Genomic DNA, 19071 nt, shown 5'->3' on the forward strand with positions numbered 1-19071 from the left:
CAAAGAAAGGGTGATTAGACTCTAAAAGAATTTTCGGGACAATTTCTATGCGCCGATTTGTAGTGTAATTTTGTTGTTCGAGCCAGATAAAAATAAACCCGCGATACCCGGAAGTCAGCGTACCGAGCTGGGTTTCCATGGGCCATTTCCATATATATACGCACCGCGCTAACATTGGCCGGTAAAACACAAAACAGCGCTAGAAATCAAGCCCGATAAATAAGCTGAAGCTTGTTGAAACCGACGAAAATACGAAGCACGCGCTGTAGAAAATCGCCGACAAGGCTGGCGCTGGGAAAAACTGCGATCCGCCCGTCCAGATGGCCGCGGACGTCCCGCCGCGCGAGGTCTAAACATAGACAGCCGCCTGTGGATCGGGGATTAGCGCTTGATTGATATCTTCTTCTTTTCGAAAAATTTCGAAACTTTTCGAATTTCAAATTGTGTTTGTAAACATTTTGAAATTAAGATCCCATTTGATTGCCACTTTCAAAATTTTTGCAAATGATTCTAACATTTTCGAAAACATGCTACTCAGGTACTTCCATTTTTTATAATAATTTCAGAATATTTATAATATTTTTGAATTATTTGAAACTAATTGGAAAATATTAGAAATATGATTAAAAAACCCGCACGGTGACTTGGAATGGACTCTATAGACATGCGATGTAATCTTAGCCAATGATTCGTCATTTATAATCATCTGAGAGACTATCATTAAATTGCACGTTCTCGACAAACATCCTAGTATTTCTTCTTCAGGTTGTAATCTTCCCCGCCAACCTCTGCTTGGAGAGCACAGATCGTTCTCATCAAGCCGCCGCTGGACGCACCCTCATCCTCCGAGACAACCGATGTCTACATCTTCGGTCCTGAGACATCCGTTACCGGTCCCGGTGGAGCTGTAGGCAGGGGCCAGAAAGTGAGCCTGCGCATTGTGCCTGGTTTGTACACCGTTATTTTATTGAAACCGATAATTTTTTTCTGTAATTTTCTTTATAGAAAATGATTATTTTTCTGTTATTATTTCATATAAAACGATTATTTTTCTGTTATTATTTTATACAGAAATTGACTAGAACACTTTGTATTAGCCTAGTAGTTGTATGTATATATGTATGTATGTATGTATGTATTGACCTGTACCTAGCCAGTCGAGGCATGAATGTACAATGATGATGATGAAAGTTTATTGCAAATTCGTGCCCGAGGGCTAATTGCAAATTACAAACATAAAAGAACAATGAAACAGAGTACTAGTATGAAATAACTAAGATTTACATAATGAGAGGTAGTTGTCTAAAACTATATAATTATGTCTAAAACTATGTCTAAGGGGTTTGACTTCTCTTCTTTAAACCATGGAAGACGTAATGTCCCACCTTTTCTAAAATTAGTGGGTTTTGGGAAGTTAAAAGAAGAATAGTCTTTTCTTTGTCTGTAAGTTTAGTAAAATTGGGATAAATTGTAGAAGTTTGAATAGTCAACTCATTTCGAGCGTTGTTATGAAAGGAACAGTTTGAGATAAAATGTATTTCGTCTTCCACAGCCTTTGCACTACAATATTTACAAATTCTTTCACATACATGTACAGGTAGCCTTCTATAACGGCCTCTCTCTATTTCCAGAGGGTGGGCACTAACTCTAATTTTGCTAATGGCTGATCGTAGTTCAAAATCTGCAAGATTAAGATATCGTTCTATGTTGTACATGGTTTTACATTTTGAATAAAATCTTAACTTACCACTATCAGTTGACAAAGTGTGAAAAAATGTTTGTATATGTATATCTGTAAGTCTACTTCTCAGCATTTTCCCGACATGTTCGGGGTCACAATGTGAGTTATTGGAATGCCACAAAAAGGAGTATCCATTGTGATCTAATATGTCTTTAACACGTTGCAATAAAGTTCGTCTACGGGTATTTGTCGGAAGGCTTTTTTGTAAGAGCAGTGCGTCCCTTTGAAGGGGGTGTGAGGTTGTATCCATTTGGACTAGGCGAAACCAGAACTTAACTACATATATACAAATATCTATATCTAAAGGAAATCTACCTAATTCTGCTCTACATGCGACGTTGCTACTATTTCTAAAAACACCAAGAACATTTTTACAGAACTGGTTGTGTACATTTTCGATTGGTGAGGTATCATGTTGTTGTTCAGTCCCCCCATATTTGACATCCATACAGTAGTATCGGCTTTACACATGTGTCAAATATCTTTAGGAGGCTACGAGGTGATACTGTTTAACGAATAATAGTTTTAAAACTAGTATAAATGGCTTTACGTGCTTTCAGTGACAGCTGCTTTTTAGCTAGGGTGAAGCTACCTGATGATGTGAGGGTTAGGCCTAAATAGCAATAAGAGGGAACGTTGTCTATTGTGTTGTTTTCAAAGTAGAACTTTTGCTTTGGAAATGAACGACCTGCTTTGTTGAAAATAACAGTTTTTTTTTTTCAAATTTACTTGTAGCTTCCATTTGTCGCAAAAGCTACTTAATCTATTTATGGCCGATTGCAGACCTTTGTCTGATTCTGAAAGTATTACAACATCATCAGCATACAATAAACAAGAGACATATAGATTATATAAAGTAGGTGGCATACATTCTGAATTATCTAACTCCTTAACTAAATCATTGATAAATAAATTAAAAAGGGTGGGGCTCAAGTTACACCCCTGTCGGACACCCTTATCGGTCACAAATGGCGGTGTAAGGCCAGATTTTGTTTTGACGCAAGTTTCGGGTTTACTATACAAGCATTTGATCAATTTATAGAAATTCCCCCCTATTCCCGAATTTAGTAATTTGAAACGGAGCCCTTCTCTCCAGACAGTGTCGAATGCCTTTCTAAAATCTATGAAACATGAATAAAGGCGTTTGTTGTTATGGAAATATTTCGTAATTAGCGAGTCTAAAACAAAGAGGTTATCATTTGTACTGAATTTTTTTCTGAAGCCGGCCTGGTTGGGGGAGACTAGTTTATTCTCATCTAAATAAGTTGTTAGGCGTGTATTTAAAATTGATGTGAATAGTTTACAATAAAGGTATTTCTGATTTCAGATTGTTTTTGCAATTATTTTATACAAAACGATTATTTTTGTTAGTATTTCTAGAGAAAAAGATCATTTTTAAAATATTTTTAGAGAAAACGATTATTTTTCTGTTATTATTTTAGACAAACCGACCCCTGCCTTTTTTAATGTTCTGGGTCAATACCGACGTCACCAGTGGTTACATTTGGTTGTGAGGTTGAAAATGTTCAAGGGGCACATGTCTTCTTCTTTTTCAGTGTACATGCAGCGACCCACGGCCAAGAATGGTCATAACGGGGCACACGGCGGCCAACGGGCACCGTCTCTTCCGTTCCTGATCCAGGGAAGCTGACCACTGATGGACCTGACACGTCAGCCACCCATCCATCTGGCCCGGGATGTACTTCCCCGGGCACTTTCTCTCCTTCCCTTGCATTACGGAGCAGACCGTCCACGTCAAGCCACCGCCGGACACACCCTCCGCCACCGCCGGACACACCCTCCATCCCCCGAAACAACCAACGTCTACATCCCCGGCCCTGAGACATCCATTGCCGGTCCTGGGAGAGCTGTGAGGCCAGTCACACCGCCTGAGACCGATGACCGGCAGTCCGGGCACAGCTGATGTGACGAAGCCAATGTGAACGTGCTCTTCGATGTCCAGTATAAGGACGCAAAAGACAATACAGTCCGCATGATCGATACAAAATGTCATAATGTCTGAAGACATTAGCCAGAGGACCACCCCTTGACCAAATTGTTTGATTGTCTGGATCCATCATATGTCCTAGTACAAGGACAGTAACATTTGAGCATAAAGAACAGCAGTCATTATAACAACAACTAGTTCAATTGTATTGTCACTTATTTTATTACATTGGGCTTCTCCAGTAGCCAGGCTTTAAGACTGGAGGATGATAGACAGTCTATACATGTATTGTAATCGAAACTGATTGCTGTTATTCGGTATATCCAGTTATCAAACTAACGAGTACAACGGCCAAATAAGTTCAATGATTCACTGCTATACAATAATCTCTTAAATACAAGGGAGGCATGTATGGTATTTATAGCAGAACATCTGCATAGTTTTTGTACAATATCCAATGACCATGTGCAACAGGAGTTCCCTGGCTGTACGGCTGTAATAAGTGACCTAGTACAGGTGTCTTCCACTGCAAGGTCAGAGGTCAAGTCTAAAAGTCTTGACCAAAGCAAGTGTCTGTGTCATTCCTCAGTTTGTCACTTCCTAGAGTTAGGTCCTAGGTCAGACAAAAAAAGGAACTATTCTGTTATGAATGTTAGGCAGGACAGGTTTCAGGATGCTTAATAATCAGATGGACAAAATCACATCCCCCAACTTCATCATCAATTGAACGTACTAACCCAGTACTTCATGTCATCATCCCACCTACTAACCATGTACTTGTTGGACAATCTGTCGTCCCTAGGCTCGGCCTCGACAAGATCCACAAAACCACCCTACTAATACCAAAACGTCATGCCATTTATCCCACCTACTGACTCTGTACTTGTTGGACAATCTGTCGTCCCTAGGCTAGGCCTCGACAAGATCCACAAGACCACCCTACTAATACCAAAACTTCAAGTCATTATCGCACTTACTAACCCTGTACTTGTTGGACAATCTGTCGTCCCTAGGCTCGGCCTCGGCTCGGCCTCGACAAGATCCACAAGACCACCCTACTACGTGTAATACCAAAACGTCATGCCATTATCCCACCTACTAACCATGTACTTGAGGACAATCTGTCGTCCCTAGGCTCGGCCTCGGCTCGGCCTCGACAAGATCCACAAGACCACCCTACTACATGTAATACCAAAACGTCATGCCATTATCCCACCTACTAACCCTGTACTTGAGGACAATCTGTCGTCCCTAGGCTCGGCCTCGACAAGATCCACAAGACCACCCAACTAATACCAAAGCCTCATCATCCCCTAAAAAACTTAAAAGTTCCGCCTCAATAGGTCCGCCATGTTTCCTTCCCGTCATGCTAAGAAAATTACGTCAAGTGCAATACATAATCAGACTCACTTATATTACGTCAAAGCCAACGCCTCTATACACTCCTGCCAAAATGAACACACAACCAGGTACGCTTTCAGTTACTGCTCTTTCCAAACATACCGCTAGGTGTCGTCTTTACACTGTGACCCGGTGACAGATCCCACAATGCACCTTACTCGCAAACTTTGACCTGCCCCATTGCATGACGGGAAACAAAATGGCGGCGCCCACAAAATCCACCTAAAATAGAACAGGTTTTGCATACTGCAAACCTGTAAATATTCCAGCGTACAAAATACTTTTTTTGAACCAGGTTGGCAGTGGGCAACCTATGGCAGAAATTAGGTTGCCCATCAGAATTTCAGGTTGCCCCACCTATAAGTTACTACATTCCCCAACTTACATTGTAAGTAATGTTACATACATAAGCCTTTGACAATATTTCTTACAGCCTTTAGTTAAATACTAGTATAGCCATTATATTATAAATACCTAAAATTGGGGGGGGGGGCATTCTTAAAATTTAGGTAGCACACTGGGCTACCTAGGTACCTAGGTTCAAAAATAGGTTGCCCCAAGTAAAATTTGGTTGCCCGGGGCAACTGGGCAACCAGGTATTTTGCACGCTGTATTTAAATATTTGGCTGTAACAATACATAATGCCAATCCTCTCCCTGTCATATGCTTAGTATACAGTCAATGGTTTACAGTGCGGCATGGTCACTTGCCGATCTCATACAGTCACCTAACTTTCTCAGGATAGTTTCCAAACACTTCTCTATCATTGTCGACTGTTATGATCGTATAATATTACAGAAATCGGTGGAAAATAAGGGTTAAACACTGACCAGTGACATCATCTGTGACTGCCTCCGCCATGTTTTCCTGAAGCATAGTGGGATAGTAGTGTCAAAGGTCAGATTCACGGAAGTTAGAATATTCCGGCAGGACTTGGCCGGGCTGTTTCTACTCCTCAGTCTTTCCAGGTGAGATATTGTCCCACTAACTAGATTTACTAACTCATTGATGACTTTATTTGATAAATAACACTCACATGATTGCCGTGGAAGAGTTTGGGAAGTTGCAGCGAAGTTTTGTTGAAGTTACGGAAAGTGTAAAGTTGTACTACAAAATTGTGACCATGCGGCATGGTAAACTCTCTAACATTTTAACGAGTTCTTTTATTATTTTGGAAAAATAAGCCGAGAAGTTCGGGCAGGGGTCGGTTGCCGGTCAGGTCAGAGTTTTGAACCGCGGGGGCCGGTTCGTTCAGCCCGCCTATTGTACCGTGTGGGGAGGGTAAACAAAAAGGTGAGAAGGCGGCAGTACAAAAGGGCCGGCGGCTCACCTGGCTATTGGCTCACCTGTCGGCACGTGACCGCCGTTGCCATGTCAGGAGCGCGAAACGAAGTGTCAGCTTTCAGTACTGCTCACCTGTTTGAGTAAACGTACCTGTACTCACCTGTATACCTGTCGGCAACTTGTAGGGTTTCCTCATAACGTACACCCCAACATGGACGGTTTTTGGGTACACACTGTGATCCTAAGGTAGGCAAGGACTCATTTGTATCTACAGTAGACCTAAACTGTCTGTAAACAGCAGTTAAAGATCCTGTACTAGTTATAATGTACAGTAATGTTAAGATTAATGTTCATACCAGTACACAGCATATGCTACGATCATGATTTATTTAAGTAAGTAAGGTCAGTGTTGGTGTGAGGTTTAAGTAATACTTTAAGGTCTTGATATATTGATCTAAGAAAAGCTAGAAGAAGAGATGACAAGTGTTCTATCTGCAGATGTTGTGTTTTGGACCAATACTGTAAACGACTACTTGTTACATTTTGGAGTCTGTCCATGCAGCAAAATTGTTATACAGAACTAGTAATAGTGCTATAATAGTAATACACACACTCTAAAAATGAAAGCATGGATAGGTAAGAGTTATTTTGTGTTATCAATTCTCATGCACTCTTTCTTGCAAAGCTGTTATGTTTTGCAGACTTTACGACAAGGTGAAGCTTATAATATTGTGGTGTAATGCTAAACTGTAGAAACATTGACATAGAAGACATAACTATAGCCCAGCAGTGTGTCTGTCATTGTTGACAGGTAAGGTGATAGGGCCTGTTTTAGTACCACAGACTGAAGGATACACTAACCAAGGCTGCCGTGCTTCAAGTGTTTTGTATACTGGATCATATGATGAGTGTTGTGGGGGGTAGATCTTTGGTTCACGTACTTTTAAGAACGGGTCAATTCTTCGGAAGCCTCAAATTCATCCAGTGCCTAAGGCCACACCAATTTAATTTCTTGGTTAACGAATTCATTTTTTTCTGATTTGCAAATAACAATAAAAATTCAGAATCAACTGCAAAATGCTCAAACAGTTGAAAACAGTCCTTTTCTTCCTAGTTGTTACAGTTATTCCATCTTTCAATGCAGTTGCAAAGTTCAAAATTCATTGTTTAAATTTTGAACCAGTGTTGACTTCATGGCTCCTATCGTACCATTTTGGGCCATAATAGGATGCCTAGAAAAATCTGTGTGGCCTAATGGTGAAAAATTGGTGTGGCCTAATGTGATACATATCGTATGCCCCTACGGTGCCAAGCCTAAAAGTTAAACTACTACCAAATGTGAAATGCCCTTATATATTATGAAAAAAAGACAAACATTGACATGTATGTACATGTACATGACTACTAGTAACTTCTTGCCTTGTTGTTTACCTTCATCTGACCATCTGTAGGTCAAGGGCATTCTAATCTGTATCTGTATCAGTATAGCCGGTATAACCGCCGTTCGGCGTAACACACCAGCTTCGCAGGCACGCGGCGCAGCGGCAGCTGGCTATATTACACCGATCGACTTGTTACACCTAACCCTTGAACTTCTAGCTCTAGACATTGTTTAAAGCTATCTATTGACAATGCCCCTACTGTACTAGTACTTGGTGACACTGACAGTGAGTTCCACTCTGCGATAGTCCTAGGAAAGAATGAATTCTTAAACACCTCGATCCTTGGTTGATAACTCTGGTACTTGAATGCATGGCTATTTCTTGTTCTCTTCTGGTCTGTAATCTTTAAAATTGTGAATTATGATGAGTTTCTGTATTGACACTGTACTACCGCCAAACCTGAAGTCAGGGGCAGCACAGAAATGATATACTAGTAATAAATCACTTAAGTCACAGGAATACGTGCTCAAGGTTCAGACTGGAACACACACACATCTGGTAACTTCACTGTAGCAAACTGCTGAACTCTGTTATTCCATGTACAAATGTACGTAGTTAACCCATTATGCTAGCCCTAAGTGTCCACTGTAGCTATTACTAATAGGTTTACAATGCAAGTCTGTGAAGAAAAGCTCTCCAACCTCTTAGGAGCATGCTGACAGAATACCAAATGGCACTCTGACTCAAAAGTACTTGAGGTAACGTTTAACTTTCTCTAACAACCTTGATCCCTTTAGAAGCATTTGAAACAGGTTGTTCCCACATATGTGACTTGGACTAAACTATTTTTAGGAAGACTTTTGCGAACAAAAGTTGTATAGTCTGGCGTATAAGGCCGTGAAGTGCAGTTGAGTGTCAGGCATTTGTTTTGTTGTTTAAATGCGTTGTTCAACAAGTCAGTCAGATGGAAAAGTTATGACTTATGAACATGATAAGATAATGTCATGTCTTGTAGCTATTTGTTCATACGTGTCTATCAAACTGACTCAGGCACGCATGTCCAGAATCAAAATGGAAAACCTTACAAATTGGCTTTCAGGGCTTGAAATACTGGGTGCATGTGCACCTTTAAAAGTGCACCCAAATTTGGAGCTGTGCACCCAATTTTTTTCTGTGGGTGCACTGGTGCACCCAAATATTTTTGTAGGTATTTTTGTACATACTGTATAATAGTATACAGCATATTCTTGGCATCTAAGTGTCAGAATTAATAAAATCTTTGCTGTAAGTACTTGTGTAAGATTTTGAGGTTAGCTCCCAAGATCTGTAATTTTTTAGGTTGGGTGACTGCACCTATTCTCAAAAATGAATTTCGAGCCCTGGGTGACTTTGTTGCTTAGCACTCTTTAGTTGGCAATCCTAAATTCATTCTTCAAGCTAACTGACGTCTATCACACCATAGTTGTCCCTCAGTAAGACATCTGGAGCTGTATACTACAGTATAGTTCCTGTTTAAATCTTGTCATTCAGCCTGAATCACATGTTTAACACTTTTATGCCTCGCAAAAAGAAAAAAGCAAGTTCACTACATACTGTAGTAGTATTCGAACATGCTACTTTCAAATTTACGCCACTAATGTTTTTTGGGTCAATATTCATAAGAGAGACAGATGTATATTGTATGCATTGAGTCAATGCATACAATATACATCTCTGTCTCTTTCATGAATAAGAATCTATACATGTGCATTCCTGTATGCAATAAGGTATCTACATACAACACATAAGATTGAATATGGACAATATGTGAGGAGACAGGCATGTTGTCAAGGCAGCAAAACATGAACAAACTCCTGGAGATAACAATTATATTTTTAATTTTGTAAAAAGCAGTGGATAGAAATGTATATTGGCACCATGATTGTTCATGTACCTATATACAAATCTCTTTGATGTATATTGATATATTACACAACTTAACAGTCATAAATTTACAAGTAATGCCACCTGGTCTCAAAGCAAGCAACCACGTTAAAAGGAGGTAGCCAGGCTCCCTTTTCTTTCTACCTACAAAACAAGAAACCTACTAAGTACAAAAGTGTGTATCCTAGGATTTAATGTGCCAAATTTATATCATTTGTGGTGTTAAGAGACAAAGTATAAATAGAGTATCCGTGACTGTAATTCATTTTTGTGCCATTGTAATTGTGGGAATTGTCCTGTTGCTAGACGCTATGCGTGCTTGGCAAACAAAGACCTGAATAACCAATATCAAAGGTAATTATGTCAATTGTTGAAGGTCATATAATGTAACAATACCGCACCTGTAATAGTTTAACCATTATTCTATATGACTTACACTTTAAGTTGATATGTGCATACACTTCTAAAGACAAATTTACTCTAGAATGTTGTGTGGTATTTTTCATTGAAAAAAATGACGGAACAGCTTTATTTGTGTTACAGCAGATATTTTCTTTGGTATCCAAGATTCCAAAAATGAGAACTTTGGTAGTCGTGTTTATTCTTTAACCAGGGCATTTCACAGATTCTAAAGTACCGTAACCAATGGTTACAATAATGTAACAAAAGTAACTAATACGTAAAAATTTATCCAATGAAATTTCACGGTGGCAAAACTAGTACTGGATTTATTTTTAAAGTCTTTCCTCAATGGTTGCAGGCAAAATATGAGAATTTTTTTTTTTTTGCAAATCAGAAAAATATGAAGAGGTGAATCCGAGAACCATCAAATTAGATTGGTGTGGTCTTACATGTATGTCGGAAAAATGTTGTCTGCAACAGGCAAAATTCAATGAAAACTGTGAGAAATTGGGGTTTTGCGCAGGTGTAGTATGTTCTGCCAATGTGCTCCAAGGTTCTAGCTAGGATTTTAATTTTAGTGTAGTGATACTGGCCGCATGTCAAGGGAGCGAAGCGACTGAGAGGGGGGATGGGGCGGAGCTTTTAAATTTAAAAAAATTGAGATAGAAAAACAGGCCATTTGAGGGATACCCAAAGGGAAAAAATGTTATTTCTAAGGTATGTACAATGTATCCTTGATTGGTAATTTTTCACATTTGATCTGGCATTCTTGAACAAAAAAATACAGCCACAAAGCCCCTATGCTGTATTGAAAATGTAGCGTAGGGGGTGAAAATTATAGCGTAGGGGCCCCTACGCTACTTCGTGCTAGCTAGAACTCTGTGCTCCCCATGTGGAACTCACAACAACATGGAGACACTTCAATTAACGGCATGCGTGAGAGTGTTGTTTGGGGGTGGGTTATCAGGGAGACACTGTCAACAGATAAACACACAAAGTAAACATGAGGTGATTCTGACGGGCCGACATTGTGTACTGTACACCTGTACAGGTAACTCACAGGTAAACACAGAACAACGCAGTACTGATGCAGGGGGGTGGAGGGGGGGGGGTACAGTTACATGTCAGTGTACAAAATACTTTTTTGAACCAGGTTGCCTAATTTCAGGTTACCCCACCTATAACGTATAAGTTACTACTTTCCTCAAATTAAGTAATGTTACATACATTTAAAAGCCTTTGACAATATTTCTAACAGCCTTTAGTTAACTGATACTAGTAATAGCCATTAATACCTAAAATTAAAAAGCATCTGCCAGATACAGTGGTGCAAGCCAAGTGGGTATGATTTGGGGGGGGGCATTCTTAAAATTCAGGTAGCACACTGGGCTACCTAGGTTCAAAAATAGGTTGCCCCAAGTAAAATTTGGTTGCCCGGGGCAACTGGGCAACCAGGTACTACTATTTTGCACGCTGCATGTGGACATAGATACTGTTGTAGAGCTAAGGCATCGGAAAAAAATGTTGTGTTTCCTGTTTCAGTCCTGAAAAAATAGATAGGTCAGTAGGTAGGGATTATCTTTTTTGCTTTCTTTTTTGGTCAGACTCTGCCAATTTCTAGTGATCCAAATCATGCAATACAGTTTGACAAAGTAAAACTTGCATGAGAACACTTAAATTTGCGATGTCAATGTTGGAAAACTGCTTGTACAACGTTTCATCACTCAGGTGTCAGATCATGGAGCTAACTTAAAAATAGTCGATAAGCTTGAAAAATTTATGTCCCTTACAGTGGTCCATCGCAAAAAAAAGGTTTGAAACTTGAAAGGCTCTTGAAAGAACTGCCTTAGCAACCAGCTATCAACAGATAGTTACTCAACAAAATGGACTTTAAAAATCGGGAGGTCATCTTTTATTCAAACTTAATGTGTTTTTAATCTACGATGGATGATTTTACAGGTGGGTATACAAACAGGTATTTAAGTTTCAGTACGGCATAGGAATGAAATTAGGACCTTGTTGTTATGGGAACAAATAGGGTTGGTACTTTAGATGGGAGGTGGTGTTGGGTTTCTACACTTACTGCCATGACCTAATTTTTTTTTTGATGGTGCAACAGTTTAAAAGCCATTGTGTACCCCCTATGGAGGTTCGAAATCTGGGGGGGGGGACTAGACTGTACGTAGTACTGTTTTCTTCCAAAGATAACACTTTATAATGTTTGAACTGTTTTGTTTTGTGTGTTGTTAGAATTAGAAAACTTTAAGAATTATACCTAGAAATTTCTATACCTCTAGATCTCTTAGGCCACACCAATTTAATTTGTTAGTTCTCGGATTCGCCTCTTCATCTTTTTCTGATTTGCAAAAAGAAAAAAAGATTCTGGTTCTGAATCAACTTAAAAATGCTCATATTTTGTCCCCAACAGTTCAGATAAGTCCTTTTCTTCCTACTTGTTACATTTTTTCCATCTATCAATGCATTGATTAAATTCGGTTTGATTAAGAGTTCAAAATGAATTATTTAGATATAGCCCTAGCCTTTTGTTGACTTCATGGCTCTTATCGTAGCATATGGGGCTATAGGACTTTTTTTTAAAAGAGCATGCCTAGACCTGTTTTTATTCTTTATTTTTTTTGCCCTGTAAGTTGCTTTTTTTTCTGAAAAAAATCCAAGAACCAACAAATTGGATTGGTGTGGTCTTATAGAAATGTACTATTGTATTGGCAGAGGAATGTTTAAAAAAAACTAAATGAGATATCAACAGTGTAATACTTCCGTACCATAATTGTGGACTAAATGCAAACATCTCCAAGTTTAGGCCACACGAATTTAATTTCTTGGTTAACGGATTCGCCCGCTTCATTTTTTTCTGATTTGCAAATTAAAATAAAAATTCAGAATCAACTGGAAAATGCTCATATTTTGCCCTGAACAGTTGAAAACAGTCTTTTTCATCCTAGTTGTTACAGTTATTCCATTTTTCAATGCAATGGTATCATTAAATTAAAAGTTCAAAGTTCATTGTTTAAATTTTGAACCAGCCTGGTGTGTTGACTTCATGGCTCCTATCGTACCATTTTGGGCCATAATAGGATGCCTACTAGTAGGCCTAATATTTTATTTTTTTTTCGCCCGCCCGCTCCATCATTTTTCTAGAAAAATCCGTTAACCAAGAAATTAAATTGGTGTGGCCTTAGCAAGTTGTTTTCACAAGTTTTGACAATGTCGGCCACTCCTGTAGGGAATAATTGGCCACTGAGCACACAGTATGAACTGCCCGTACCGGAATTAGCTTCTGGGCAAGATTATTTGTCTCATTCTGAGTCAACACCTGTCAATCAGTTGTCATCTGAAGTGGTTCAAGAAGTTAGAATCCCACGTTTGTTGGTAGCAACATCCTACTTCTTGTGTGAGACACTTAGAGCCACGTACCTACATTTGTAGGCCACGGCATCTTAATTTGTTGGTTCTTGGATTCGCCTCTTCATTTTATTCTGATTTGCAAAAAAAAAAAGATTCTTGTTCTGAATCAACTCAAAAATGCTCATATTTTGCCCCCAACTGTTGAGGAAAGTCCTTTTCTTCCTTAAGTTCCTACCGTTTTTCAATCTATCAATGCATTGGTATGATTAAAAGTTCAAATTCATTGTTTAAATATTAACCCAGCCTTCATTTAATTTGTGTTGACTTCATGGCTCCTATCGTAGCATTTGAGGCTAGAATACAATGCCTAGACCTGTTTTTATTATTATTTTTTTTGCCTGTCACTTCATATTTTTTATGAAAAAATCCGAGAACCAACAAATTAAATTTGTGTGGCCTTAATGTAGCAACTATATACCCTGGACTTGGAGACTGTTTCAGTACACAAAAATCAAAGAGCACCTGTTGCAAAGTAACACTTACGTAGAACATCTGCTCAGTAATAAGGGTTAAACATTTGTAAAAATCAATACGTAGAGTTCTGAGTGTGTACAAGCTGGACTTTGAGACTTCTTAACCCTTGGTCGATAGACTTTAAAAGGCTAAGACTGTTCACTCTTCAGACCTTTGTCACTATGGGAATGTTAATATACAAAGGGGAAAGATACAGTTACTAAGAATGTTTTTTGTTGTGTATAGTGATGCATACCGGTTCACTGGACTTGGATCCGGACTTGTAAGAATATTCAGGTTCAAGTCCAAAAAAACCCTAAAATTCAAGAAACGAGTCCGGACTTATTACCATAAAAGACCATTTCACATACCCCTTTTCTTTCCAAACCACCTAAAACCATCCGCAAGGTTGCCAACATGCAATTTTGTATATGCCATGGGTTTAGGTGTAAGTCCGGAACTGAACCTAAACCTCTGGACTTGAATCCGGACCTGAACCTAAAATTGGGTTTAGGTTATGCATCACTAGTTGTGTAGATGGCTTTTTGTTCATATTAGGTAGAATTAGAAAAGTACAAAATGACGTGATAATAGCTACTTGACCACAAAAAGTTGAAACTATATTATAATACATGTTGTGATCTGACCGGTCTTCAATCTATATCTGCACTTTAACCTTTTCTTAATTGGACCTTTTTTTCATGTTTCTCAAGTGTTCACCTCATACTTGTAAGAGTTTCTTTGCTAAGATTTGTTGACAGACCTTGAATGACGACTTGTAAGTGTTACACCTCTCTTTACCCTGTCTCTAGCTACTTGTGCCCACTGTTTGCCTGCTGTCGTTACCAGTATGGTCCAGTTGTATCCCTGTAAAGCCGTAACCAGTGATGAGCCGTGTCGTGTGTGTTTGTGTTTGGGTTGGTCGATGTGAGTAAACCTATTAGCGGCTCCACATTGTCATACAGGGACTCTATAAAGAAAACCTGGAGACCCCAGTTGTTTGCATTACCTGGGTACGGTCAGTACTACTTGGTTATCAGCGTGAACAAGAATTGTTTGTAAGAACGCAGAAAGATTGTCAGCGTTTCTACTAAATTCTATTTTGAAGGGTTTACCTTATGATTTCATTTCGTCAGTACTGCTTGGTCATTAGGGTAACAAGAATTGTTTGTAAGAACACAGAAAGATTGTCAGCGTTTCTACTAAATTCTAGTTTGAAGGGTTTACCTTATGATTTCATTTCGTCAGTACTGCTTGGTCATTAGGGTAACAAGAATTGTTTGTAAGAACACAGAAAGATTGTCACCGTTTCTACTAACTTCTATTTTGAAGGATTTTACCTCATGATTTCATGACTATCTTCTTTTTTATTTCCAGTCAGTTGGAACCTTGAATAAAACCACGGTGAAGAAGAAATGTGCATCAACAAGTCTGTATAGCAGCTGGAAGTGCATTGATTCTTCTCAGGACTGGAAGATGGCAGACATTAACTGCTGCGTAGGTTTAATCTGACAACCATGGACGCCATCACGGGAAAAGCGGGACTGGAGAAGACTCTGTCGGAGCTCGCGCTGGTCCAGAAGAAGCAGCTGCCCCTGCGTCAGCAGACTGACCGTCCCCTCCTGAAGTACCCGCTGAACCACACCGTGAAGGTACACTACTCTCAACTTCAGGGGCAGAAAGCAGCCAACCCCGCTCCGCCAAACGGTGTGAGCTATCGCGTCGGCGCTCTCGCCGCTAACAACACAAACACGAAACAGTCACCAACGAAAGGCACGTCGGGAAACCCTTACACACGGCCTGTCAGTGCAAAAGACGTGGAAGACCCAACAAGTCCTGAGACTAGTAGAGGTATGAAGGCAACGAACTCCACACCCAACATGGTGACGCCAGGCAGGCCTGCAGTTATACCCATCTCTGGTGCCTTCATACGACCCAACAGTGCCAAAATGCAGCTACAGCCAAAACCGCCCAGTCAGAAAACGCCCATAAATCGTGTGTCTCCGAGTGGGAAAGACTCGTCAGTGGGAAACAGTCCCAGAACCTCCTCCCAAGGCTCCACACCCGTCAGTCGAAGGAGCTCTCAAACTGGCCAGCAAGTCAGTACGAGTTCTCCTAACTCAAAGGGCAATTCCAGGAGAAACTCCAACACATCTGTTATCAGTTCCAGTCTACAAAGCTCGAATTCTCCTATCAAGGAGAACCAAAGCCAGTCCAATAGGACATCACCCTTATCCAACAAGTCTTCCAGTACTGGATCTTCCCCACAAGGAAGAGTACAGGAGTCCTCCTCTACTTCTAATGCTGCTAACGCTAGGAGGAGGTTATACTCTGATCCCTCTCCAGCAACCAAGAACAAGATTGACACAAACCCAATCCCACAGAAAAACTTCATCCTAGCCAATCTCAACGCTGTCAGAAGTAGAACGTCATTTAGCAAGGACAGTACTACAAGTATCACAGCCACGGCAAATAACAAGCCACCGCTGCCGCCCAATGGTAAACCCAAGGTTGGTCCTAATACTGCTGTTTTGAAGAACAAATCGTTGAACTCCAGTGCTGCTAATGTGAAGACGACTGGAGTAGAAACGAAGACTACCATTGGTAGCAAACCGAACCTTGTAAAAAAGCAGAGCTCAGGGACCATTGGAGTAAAGGGAGAGGGCTCACAACCTGGCAGTGTAAACAGTTCACCACGGGCCAAGATTGCACCAAACTCTCAGCTTCATTCAAAACAAGACAAGGCACCGTTTGGGAAAAGTTTGCAAGGAGCCAAGACCTCTGGGACTAAGCATGTGGAAAGGTGGGTGGAACATATTTTGTAATGTTATAAACACTAAAGACGTATGATACAACTTACCAGGACAAATTGTTTTGGATGAACAATTTGTTACAAAGTTGTTAAGATACTAGTACTAGTAGGTAAGTTTGTTTTGCATAACCAGTAAACTGCCTTTAGGCGCAACACACTAGTTTTGTACATATAGAATACAACACGGGGTATTCCGTATCGCCCGAGGTATCGGCCCAACTCGCGGGAGGGCTAGGACCGAGGGCGATGCGGAATACCCCGTGTTGTATTTTATTTATGTCATACCCACCCAAGAAAACACGCCTTTCAATGCAAGATGAGCCAAAAGTTGGTGCCATTGAACCCTAAAATGCAACAACATCAATTCCAACGTCCGGATTCTGTATTCGAATTTTCGAAAGGGGCACTCGCGGTTAGGGCGAAACGCGTTCGAATCGTTTTATGGAAGCCATGGAAGCGTTCGATAACGGGTTCCGGACCGGGCCGTACCGTAAAGTACGGCCCGGTCCGGAACCCGTTATCGAACGTTATCGCGGCCCGGGTATGATATAAATGTAAGTATAAGCTGTGTAAGACCAGACTGAACTGTTTAAACCACTCACACCGGAAAGGACCCCTGCTCTTTTTGATAAGTGTGGTGGGTTCTTTAACATGCCTGGGGTGTGGCTCTCCCAAACACGGGACCTCTACTTAGCGTCCTATCCAAGGGACATCCCTAACCAAAGCTAGGTACTCATTTCCACCTGAGTGAAATGAGGAAAGTCATGTAAAATGCCTTTCCCAAGAGAACAAGATCGGTGACATCGGGCAGGATTCGAACCCGTGACCTCTTGGGTCACTATTTCTATTTTCCTGGTTTACAGAGATTTTGGCGACGGTGCAGTCTCCGCCCCTGGTAAGGAGGTGGATCCGGTGACCTTTGACCCAGATGACCTGGATGATGAGTGGAGTGATGTGGAAGAAGGGGAGGAAAACGAGGACTCCATTTACGAGGACCCTGAAGGGTAAAGGTTTTCTCTGTTTGCCTTTACAGGGCTCAAAATTCATTTTTGGGAACAGGTGCACTGGTGCACCCAACCTTACAAATTGGGTGCACAATATAAAATGAAATATGTAGAATGTCAGCAAAAACTTATCATGTTTCGTTTCTAAAGGAAAGTACTACAATAATAATTTTATTATTTTTTGACACTTAGGCCACACCAATTTAATTTGTTGGTTCTCGGATTTTATCAGAAAAAACATGAAGCGACAGGGCGCAAAAAAATAAAAATAGAAACAGGTCTAGGCATCCTATTACAGCCCCAAATGCTATGATAGGAGCCATGAAGTCAACACAAAAGGTTGTGTTAATATTTAAACAATGAATTTTGAACTTTTAATCTCCCTCGCAAACCTAGGACACACAGTGGAAACATACTAGAATGTGTTTCCCCTATGTTTCCACTGTGTGACCAAAGGTAACACACAGGAAACACACTGGAAACATATAGATAATCCGTGACCAACTTCTCCGCCCATGGAAACACAAGGAGCTGTCACAGGATTCTGACTGGAGCAGAAAATCATTTCCAATGTGTGTTTCCTTCTCGCCAATTAGAGACTGTGTTTCCAGTGTGTTTCCCCTGTGTGTCTTGGTTTAAATTAATCACTCCTAGGAGCAGAGCCCAGCAGCATTTCTCAGAAATTGTGTTGCAATGTCAGACAGACTCCAGCCCCTTGCCTACATATATATACAGAATGAAACAATGTCTTCAGTGTTCCAAATTTTTGCCTGTAGTTATATATACCTATACAAGGAATACAAGGGGCAGAATTTCTAGTCATCATTTATAAATCAAGTACATTTGTAACTGTGTTCTGTCACCAGTGTTTCTAAACCTGTATCTGGATGGGTATGCATTGCCTTAAAGAGAATTGGTCCTTCTAGTTCCTTAGAACACACAGTAAGGGACAAAAAGGATAGACCCGGTTTACACGACGACAAAAACCTGGCGTACGATAATGGCGTACGCACGCGATCGTACGTCCGTTTCGGTTTACACGGAGCGGGACGGACAGCGCCGGGACTCCCGCAGCGCTCCACACTATCGTGACCCCATTTGACCCGCCGCGAGCTTTGACATAGCGCTATTTTCAAAATGGCGGGAGAACAGGCTCTTTTTCTGTTCTTCATGCGTCAGATGTTGCTATTCTTCTTTTCGCGGATGTACTTGCGTCGCCGGGCATTGCGTAGAAGAAGGGTTGGACGTCGCAGGGAGCGGTACCATGAGATCCAACGGGCAGCAATTTTTGCAGT

The 19071-nt window shown here is 40.6% G+C and overlaps 2 protein-coding genes and 1 long non-coding RNA gene across 5 annotated transcripts in view; 2 read left to right on the plus strand and 1 right to left on the minus strand.

Moving 5' to 3' along the window:
* Positions 1 to 6017, minus strand: part of LOC109461791 (partner of Y14 and mago-like) — a 15884-nt gene extending 9867 nt beyond the window's left edge. The window contains exon 1 of the mRNA XM_019758193.1: positions 5921 to 6017. Within this exon, the coding sequence (XP_019613752.1) occupies positions 5921 to 5966 (46 nt within the window). The 5' untranslated portion in view covers positions 5967 to 6017. The remainder of the gene's footprint in view (positions 1 to 5920) is intronic.
* Positions 496 to 3847, plus strand: LOC109461793. The gene is made up of 2 exons (XR_002139711.1): positions 496 to 947; positions 3298 to 3847. It is a non-coding gene; the product is annotated as an uncharacterized LOC109461793 (long non-coding RNA).
* The window catches only part of LOC109461787 (tubulin polyglutamylase TTLL4-like), a 32360-nt gene continuing 19245 nt past the window's right edge, over positions 5957 to 19071 (plus strand). The window contains exons 1-3 of one of the 3 annotated variants that reach the window (XM_019758189.1): positions 5957 to 6058; positions 15338 to 16763; positions 17636 to 17776. In XM_019758189.1, coding sequence (XP_019613748.1) covers positions 15478 to 16763; positions 17636 to 17776 — 1427 coding nt within the window. In that variant the 5' untranslated portion in view covers positions 5957 to 6058; positions 15338 to 15477. Of the gene's footprint in view, positions 6059 to 6486; positions 6621 to 15337; positions 16764 to 17635; positions 17777 to 19071 lie in introns of those variants that run through there. The other 2 variants (XM_019758188.1, XM_019758190.1) reach the window with 2 other exon arrangements.

Source organism: Branchiostoma belcheri, unplaced genomic scaffold (assembly GCF_001625305.1).
Source record: "Branchiostoma belcheri isolate BF01 breed outbred unplaced genomic scaffold, Haploidv18h27 scaffold96, whole genome shotgun sequence".
NCBI classification, from domain to species: Eukaryota; Metazoa; Chordata; class Leptocardii; order Amphioxiformes; family Branchiostomatidae; genus Branchiostoma; species Branchiostoma belcheri.